Source organism: Podarcis tiliguerta, assembly GCF_965153285.1.
Source record: "Podarcis tiliguerta genome assembly, chromosome: 8".
In the NCBI taxonomy this organism is placed as follows: Eukaryota; Metazoa; Chordata; class Lepidosauria; order Squamata; family Lacertidae; genus Podarcis; species Podarcis tiliguerta.
In genome coordinates, this window is record NC_139541.1 from 72,823,767 (window position 1) to 72,833,208 (window position 9,442).

A 9,442-nucleotide genomic window follows, 5' to 3' on the forward strand; every position below is an offset into this window, starting at 1 on the left:
GAAGGCACATTTTACCATATGTGGTGGAGGTGTAGAGTAGCCAAGGGTTTCTGGGGAATGATTTATAATGAGCTAAAATAATAATAATAAAATTCAACGAGACCCCCCCCCCCCAGAAAAACCCAGAGGCTTTTCTTTTAGGGATAACTGGGACAGACATACAAAAAACCCCCCATATGAACTTATTTTTATATGCGACAACTGCGGCGAGGATAATATATGAGCAAAAATGGCAAGATGAGACAGTGCCCACTGAAAACGATTGGCAGTTGAAACTCACGGAATATGCTGAATTAGCAAGTCTAAGTAGTAAAATTGGAGATCAATATGATACTGTGTTTAAGGAGGATTGGAAAATGTTTGCAGATTATTATTTAAATGTAAACAAGCTAAAACGCAAGTAGGTTTGGTGTAAGAACAGCAGTAAAATACATGTCTGAGAATGCTTTGGAGGACATAATGTATAGAAGAACTATAATATGCCACGATATTAGAAAATGTGGGGAAACCATGGATGGGGAGAGGGGAAGTCGAATATGAACTGAATGTTAATTGGAAAAATTTATATAATTCTTTTTTTTATTTTCCTTTGAAAAACATTTATCTATATAAAAAAGCATAATGATGTCAAGTGACTGACAGATGGGCCAGAGGATTTCCCATCTCTGCTCTAGCAGAACAAGGGGACATTTTTCATGCAATTTATGATTTATTTGTTTCACTCAAAGAGGGCATCATTCTACCCCTGGGAGGTAGAAATCATTTTTGGATGAAGTTGCAGATAAGTGATACAGAGGTGTTTAAGCAGAGTCCCCCCTCACGCAGCAGCACACAGGTGCATCAGAATAGGTTCTTCAGTGGCAGAAGCCCCCAAATCCTGAGAAGGCAGCTGATGAAGTCATCATTTTGGCCGTGAGGCTGGCACGCATTCAGCTTTTGTGACGTGAGAGTAAAAGCCAGATACGGTGGTTTCGCCTAGTTTTAAGCCATCACAAAACCCCTTAGTGGCACAGCCCTTCTGAACAACCTTGACGATGACAGTTCCTGGATATGGGAGACAAGATGTATTTGATGAGTCCTGGATTCCACGAACAACTGCCCTCTCTGCCCAAGTCCCAAGACATTTTCCATCCTTTGCACTATAAGAATTTGCAGATGTGATTTGGCCTATAGAATCACAGGCTCTCTTCCTATCTCTTATGTTTCACAGCCACTTGACCTCAGTTGCAACAGACTAGCACAACCACACCTCTGGAATCTGTTACCTGATATTGCTGTTATTGATGCGTAGCAAAGGCTAATTAATGAGTCTATTAACAGCAATCCTATACATGTCTGCTCAGAAGAAAGCCTTATTGAGTTCAGTGGGGATTGTTCCCAGATGTATTTACAGCATTGCAGCATAACAGTGCAAAAACAAAACCAAAGTAAGTCTATATAAACTTAGCAATGTAGCTGGCTTTAGACTATGTGACCCCCATCTAGCCATTTTCTGAAACCAAGTGGGTCTTCTGCATCTTTATGGTGAAAATACATCTTTATAAAGTGTATTCTATATAAAAATGTATTCTGTGAACTCTCCTGAGACCTCTAGGTATAGGGCAGTATATAAATTCTAACAACAACAACATGCCAAGTCAGTTGCTGAAGGACCCCTGACACCCCCTTCCAATTCTCATGTATTTTACATATATTACAAGAAGAGATGTCTATATCCACTGAGTCTTTGCTCTATAATTTACTTAACCTAATGAGTAATTCAGTCCAGTAACCTAATAAGTAAGGAAGGATATCTCAGTGGGTAGAGAATGAGACTCTTGACCTCAGGGTTGTGGGTTTGAGCCCCACATTGGGTAAAAGATTCCTGCATTCCAGTGGGGTTGGACTAGATGACCCTCGTGGTCCCTTCCAACTCTACAGTTCTATGATTCTATGGCTTCTTTAGTCTCAGAGAGTGTAGGTGGCATGAGCTCACTGAATAGGACAGATAAATGTTTTGGAGGGGCAGAAATCAGTGGCAAACTGTTCAGAGGGCTATGTAGCACCATGTAGTGCTGACTCCACCAAGGTATTTTATGCATATTTTTATGTACATGCAACTGATTCCGTCAGTTGCTTTTCAACCTGCATTTCAGTTTGCCTGAAGAGAATAGACATAGGACATTGACTCTCCTTCAACGGTACATTGTGTATGTGAAATTGGAATTACCATAAGAAACTGTCACATCCATTTCAAGACAGTCGTTCTGTGGTCCAACGCAGTCCACCGTCTCATTGGGATCGCAAACACCGGAAAGCAAAGAAAAGCAGGCTGGGCACTGCTTCCCATTGGGTTGGTTGATGCGTGGAGGCACTGAAACCAATTAGTGAAAGCCCATTGGTTGGGAGAACAAAGAAAGCAAGGAAACTGATGCAGAGGAGAACACAGTTTTGAACTAGCAGTCCTCTATTTTACTAGGAAGTTGTAATAGTCCTGGGTCACACACCCACACCCCAAATGTCAAGGACATGGCATGATAGATTCTGAGAAGGTGGCAGAACAGGCAAAGGAATTAATATCCTCATCAACTGCTGATGGTACCACTTTCCCAGAAGCCCCAGTGCATGAGGAATCCATATTGTCAGCATCTCCCCAGCCCAGAGGCATTTGAGATGCCCGTTCCTCAGAGCCGGAGGGTTCCAGGCAAAAAACCACAGAGAACCCTCAGACCTCCCGTTTAGAGTCTACAGGTCTATTGTAGGTAAGGTCCTTTCAACAACTTCTGGAAACAGACACAGGTAGCCACCAGGCTGAGCTACATCACTGTCATAGCATCTGGGCTGAGATTTCCAGACTTTTCTTTCCCCTGCCTCTTTCACCAGGAAATCACAATACTTACCACTGAACTGGAGCAAATGACAGTCAGTGGAAAACCTGAATTGCTGTTTGCTCCGATTCAGCAGTAAAGATTGTGTTTTCCTGGGGAAAGAGGCGGGGGAAAGAAAGTGCTCAAACATGGACTAGGAAAGTGTGGACCTGCGTCAAGAAAATGTAGGGCAAGAGCAGAACACAAGCAAACCTCGCATTTGGAAAGCGTAGACATAATTTCTGGAGAGTATGCAAATCCCTATTCCTCCCTTATTCACAAGTGGAAGGGGAAAATTTCTACATCTTCTCCTTCTGAATTCTGATCACAATTCAAAGTGTTGGTGATGACCTTTAAAGCCCTAAATGGCCTTGGCCCTGTATACCTGAAGGAGCATCTCCAGCCCCATCATTCAGCCCAGACACTGAGGACCTCCTGGCGAATCCTTTACGGCAAGAAATGAAGCTACAGGGAACCAGACAGAGGGCTTTCCCAGTAGATGTAAAGGAGATGAGGAACTAAATAACCTTTAGAAGACATCTGAAGGCAGCCCCGTATAGGGAAGTTTTTTAAAAATTAATGTTTTATTATGTTTTTATATACGTTGGAAGCTACCCAGAGAGGCTGGGGCAACCCGGTCTGATGGGCAGGGTACAAATAAAGTGACATTGTTATTGTTCTGTCACATTGTCTTATATATGGCTTGGTTTGTTCTCCTACCTTCTGTCTCTGAAGTGCTGACCACTACCATGAGCCTGAATTCATGCCCCTAAATGTTAGAAACGGGCGTGTGTGTAGAACAATTTCAAAGGGAGGCTCCACTGTGAAACTTCTTCATCAAGAGGCACAATTCATTTCACGTCGTTCTGAATGGAGACAATTGTTTCCTATCCTGTACTGGTGTTAATTAACCCCAAACTACCAAGTTGATAGTTTTATCACCTTTGTGAAGGATTATTATGCTTGTTTTGTATACGTTCCAGCTCTAACTGAATTGCCAACACCTTTACCTATACTTAATGCATTCATTTCCCTCTGACCTCCCTGTTTATTATCCCAATCATATGTTAAGAGTAGCACAAGTTGAGTGCTTAATGTGTACAACAACCAGACAATGTGCATTTTCACCAGGCCACCTCACCCTTCACCTCAGGAAGTACAATTTCTTGGGCTAGCCCTGGTGAAGTATGCCTTACCTTGAGGAGTTGCAGTTTTGCAGGCATCCCCTACACAGCAAGCGATTCCTGTCCTTAGTTCTTGCCCTCGCCCAAAGTTGAGGAGTTGTGTTCTGTCTTTGCAGATTTTGGAGGAATCACAGCTTTTAGCTATTATCTGAGCTTGCATTCCTCCTGCAGGGGTGGAATGAAGGATAAAGGGTTAGGTTTTGCCTCTGCTAGTTTCCTTAGCCAGAAAATACCAAATCCAGTTCTAATTTTAAGAGAAGATATAAAATTCTCCTATATTTAATGCATTCACTACAACCATTTACAAGGCTCATTTCCAAGCTCAAGAGGGCTTACAACCACAGCTAAAACAATTTAAGAAACAAAAAATAGGGGATATAGCTATCGTGATTAGGAACCATTGTTAGATGAGGATAAGGCTATCATTCACTGCTAGCCATAGTGGCTATGCCTCTGAGAGCCAGCTGCCAGCTGCCAGGAATCAGAAATGAGAAATGTGTTGCTGCATTGAGGTTCTGATTGCAAACTTTCCATGGGCATTTGGTTGGCAATGGTGAGAACAGAGTGCTAGATAAGATGGTCTTTTGGCCTGATCTGATAGTGCTCTGCTTATGTTCTTTTTTATCCCTATAATATTTTTATTAAAGCTTTTTCATAATACAATGCAATTAAAGAAACTAATCTAAAGAAAAAACAACATCAGAGAAAGAAAGAGATAAGAAAATGCAGAGTCCTCTCTCAAAGGTAGTACTTAATCCTTTTCTCACACTGAAAATGGTGGACCCTTCCAGCTCTAACTGGGGAGCTTTCCTTTCTTCTCCCAGTCTCTCACGTGAGGAAGTCTTTCCTTCTTTGCCTCTTACTCAAGGTCCTTCCATCCAGCCATCCGCCACCTTCATGTGTGAGTACCATATTTTTCACCCTATAGGACGCACTGTTTCCCCTCCAAAAATGAAGGGGAAATGTGTGTGCGTCCTATGGGGCGAATGCAGGCTTTTGCTGAAGCCTGGAGAGTGAGAGGGGTCGGTGCGCACCGACCCCTCTCGCTCTCCAGGCTTCAGGAAGCTCTGCGCAACCCTCGGGAGACCAGTGTGAAGTTGCGCCGGTCTCCCAAGGGTTGTGCAAAACTGCCTGCATTCCGAAGCCTGGGGTGCGCTGAAGAGCGCGCCTGGGCTTCGCACAGCTCTCCGCAAGCCTGGGGAGACCAGCGCGACTTCCCACCGGGCTCCCTAGGCTTGCGGATAGCAGGCTGTTCTCGGGGCTGGGGAAAAAATAAAATAATTCCCCCCCCCTTTATTCCCCCCCAAAAAACTAGGTGCGTCCTATGGGGCGGTGCGCCCTATGGGGCAAAAAATACGGTAATCCTTGGACCCCAATAATGGCCCAGAGCAGAGGATACCAACAGAAAGCAAAACAAAAGGAGAGACAGAAGAAATAAGATAAAAAGAAGGGAGGAAAGAAGAAGAAAAGAATAGAAAGGGGAAAGGAGAAAGGAAAAGCAGAGAAAAATAAAAGGACTTCCTATTTTCCATCTTTCACTTGCATAAAAGAAATTATTCACTCTAGCCTGACATTCATCTGTTCTACTTTCTTAATGCTTGCCAGGGGGATAAAAGCTTCACACAATTAAAAAAAAAAAGTTGCCACATGAAATATTATTTGCTTTTGGAATTGAACCGTATGACTTGCTGCCTTTGGTACTGCTGTTGCTGAGTAAATATAGTGTTGCTTAAGCTATTCACAGGCTCAGATTTGCGGTCCGTTTCACTCACCTACAGTGGTTTCAGATACAGAGATGACGCAGGTGTCATTGTCACAGGTCTCCATGGGGCCAGAACAGCTGTTGCCACTGCCCATACAAACTTCACACTTCAAAGAAGCACCTGGAAAAGGGCCAACAGTTCACGCCATTCAAGAGGGTAGAAGCAAATTCAGAAGTGCAACCTCACATTTACGCCCCTTCTAAGAATGTGCAACCTTCTATGTTTATACAATAATCTTATAACAATGCAACAATTTTTATTTTAGGGACCCATTACAAGGATCAATGCAGATCTCCAGGTGTTCCCTTTCAGCTGTGTGTACTATTTTATCTGACATCCATGGACAGATGATTTGGAGTGATCCTGTATCTTTTTTTTAATAGTGACTTAAGTGGTCTTGAAGTTGCACTGTATGTAACAGAACTTGCACACCATTCTCTTGAAATTGAAGCACCAATGCTTAGCTTTGGAGTGGACAGAACAACTCCTCTTCAGTTTTCTTCCCATGTGCCTTCTCCAGAGTGACCATGGGAGCCTGTCCTCAGTGACTGACAGAATAGAGACAGAATAGAGCAGGACTATTGCTTTCCTTGATCAGGATACTATACTTGATGCAGCCTAGAATAACATTAGATTTTTTGCTGCTGTATCACACGGCTGATTTGTGTTAAGCTTGTGGTCCACCAAGACTCCTAGACCCTTTTCACGTGTACTACTAGTAAGCCAGGTGTCCCCCATCTTATACCTATGCAGCTAGTTCTTCCTGTCTATGTACAGAACCTTACATTTGTCCCTATTGCAATTCATTTTGCTAGTTTGGGCCCAGTTCTCCAATCTCCTAAGGAAATTTTGAATCCTGATTCTATCTTCTGCGTCATTAGCTACCTCTCCCAGTTTGGTGTCATCTGCAAATTTGATGAGCATCCCCTCAATTCCTTCATCCAAGTTGTTTATAAGGATGTTAAACAACAATGGGCCCAAGACAGACCCCTGTGGCACCTCACCTGTCACTTTTCCCCAGGATGATGAGGAACCATTTAATGAGCACTCTTTGGGTTCAGTCAGTCAACCAGCTACAAATCCACCTAACAGTTTCTTCATTCAGTCCACATTTCACCAGCTACCTGCCAGTGGAAGGGCAACATGGAGGAACAGCCACCGAGAAGGCCCTCTCCTGAGTTCCTACCAAGCATGACCTTCCACTTGCATAAAACATCTCCTGTTTGAACTGGTCCTTCCCCCTCTTTGAAGGGGACCAGACTCAATTGTGGGGCTTGCATCAACATCTCCAATACTACAGTGACCTCCCTCTTGGTTGGAAGCTGGTGGGAAAGGGTCTAGTACTAGGATGGAGTGTGTGGTCGTTCAGCCTCTTATCAGCCTGGGCCAGCATGGCTGAAGAACCTCAGGTTTCTACCCCTGCATTATGTAAAATTCTCCCTTCCCCATCACACAGGAGCTATGCTGGTTCCCATAACAATGTTACACAGATGGCATGACAACGGGAACGTTCCTGACCTTCAGGGATGGGAAAGAAATTTGCTTCAGATCACTTTAAATAAAAAAAATAAAAATGCAAGACTTCTTCATTCATCACAATACACAAACTGAAACAGCTGTCCTTCAACATTTGCACATCTCCAAAGGTTGCGATGCAGTTTCCAAAGAGTGCATGCAAAAATGCAAGCATAAATATGGAAGAAACTGAAATGGACACATTCAGAACTTGGGGAAAACTGAAATCGACAGATTCTCCCATCCCTACTTACCTATAGTCACAAGCAGAAAGCCAATGGCGAGTCCTAGCAGGAACTTCATGGTGATGCCAAATGCTGCTAAGTAGCTTCAGACAGAAACTGCCCCTGTAATGTAATTTGTTAGGTGGTGAAGTGTTCCAAATTTAACAAGCTTGGGGGACGGGCAGGCTGGGGAGCACATTCTCAAGTTACATATCTCTGAATCTCAAAAATGATATCTGCTCTCTGTCATGAAATGTGCTAGGTGACCTAGGGACAGTCACCTTCTCTCAGCCTAACCTACCTCACAGCATTGATGAATGGGGAAAATTGGGGTGGGGAGAGATTGTGCACCTCCTTGTGCTCCTCTGGTGAATGTCATGGTACACATGTGATTCAGAAACAATAATATCAAAGCATGTCCCTTTCATTACAGAGGGGAAAATCCACAGAAGGCTGCATGATTTATCCAAATTCCACCAGATACAGAAGTAACATAAATGCATAAGAAGAACATCAGGTTTCAAAGGCACAGCTAGTCCAGCATCCTGATCTCGCTGTTAGATATTTACAATGCCTGAACATGGCTAAATTAGATCAAACTGGGCAGATGACCTAGGGCTGTGTTCAACTAAGCATAGACACATTGAAATCGATGAACCTACATTTGCCATGCCCATTAACCTCAATGGGTCTACTCAGAGTAGGACCAACATTCAATACGGCCTCCAGACTCCAAGGTTCCATTCTACTTGGATGCCAGCTTAAATACAATTTTCGTAAGCTTAAGTTCAAGGATTGGACTAGGAACATATCAGAGGATGATGGTGGCCTTACCAAGAGTTCTCAGGTGTTGTCAAGATGGTGTCTGTAGGAAGAGGAAGAAAAGACAGTCTTGGGATGTTTTCCTCTCTGTTTTCATTAGTTGCTCTCTTTATAAACAAGAATTTGAGGATGTATTTCCTCAGCTCCTCCTACTATTACAGATTTCTGAATCCCATTCCTTCAGTTTCTGGGCCAGTGTCCTTTCATTTCCCTATTTTGGTAGTGCTGAGAATCAATTAAAAAAACTTGTAGCCCAATCCTTCCTTTACCCATTCAGCATATGAAGTAAACTTGCTTCTGAAAGCCATCTAAGCTACAGGTAGCAGTGGATGCATCGGCCAATTTCAGTATCTCTTCTTTTCTTTTTTTTTCATTCTAAAGGTCAGTTTTCTAATTTTTCAGCTCTTTTTTTTTTAAAAAAGAAGTCCTTATGAATCTATATCAACATTTTAGTGCAAATTTCTCCCCAAATACACGTTTGTATTTGCTTAACACACATTTTTTTTGCAAAGCCTTGTTCCACAATATTATGCACTTCTGCTTGCTTTTAATTATTTACTGAACTCCTTAATTGGGACGCAGGTGGCACTGTGGGTTAAACCACAGAGCCTAGGACTTGCTGATCAGAAGTTCGGCGGTTCGAATCCCCGCGACGGGGTGAGCTCCCATTGCTCGGTCCCTGCTCCTGCCAACCTAGCAGTTCGAAAGCATGTCAAAGTGCAAGTAGATAAATAGGTACTGCTCCGGTGGGAAGGTAAGCAACGTTTCTGTGCGCTGCTCTGGTTCGCCAGAAGTGGCTTAGTCATGCTGGCCACATGACCCGGAAGCTGTACGCCGGCTCCCTCGGCCAATAAAGCGAGATGAGCACCGCAACCCCAGAGTCATCCGCTACTGGACCTAATGGACAGGGGTCCCTTTACCTTTACCTAATTTTGTTATATTTCAATAAATGGAACCTTTCCTCCTATCCAATAAATTGTGTCGAGACTTCTTTCAGGGTATGGGGGCCATTTGGGTTTCTGTGTTTTCTGCTATAGACTTCAGTGTTTTCAGACCATATTTTTTTAACCCACCTCATGACTCGGATA

General features: G+C 43.3%; 1 protein-coding gene across 1 annotated transcript; it reads right to left on the reverse strand.

Annotated features, from left to right (window-relative positions):
• Positions 1-689: 689 nt before the first annotated feature.
• LOC310684729 (phospholipase A2 inhibitor and Ly6/PLAUR domain-containing protein-like) lies at positions 690-8,491 on the reverse strand. Its single transcript, XM_083456221.1, has 6 exons — positions 8,367-8,491; positions 7,563-7,655; positions 5,803-5,913; positions 4,043-4,195; positions 2,210-2,353; positions 690-1,044 (listed from the first exon to the last, which is right to left on the reverse strand). The coding sequence occupies exons 2-6, from the start codon at positions 7,609-7,611 to the stop codon at positions 902-904; spliced, it is 600 nt and encodes a 199-aa protein (XP_083312347.1). The 5' UTR covers positions 7,612-7,655; positions 8,367-8,491; the 3' UTR covers positions 690-901.
• Between the last annotated feature and the right edge of the window lie 951 nt (positions 8,492-9,442).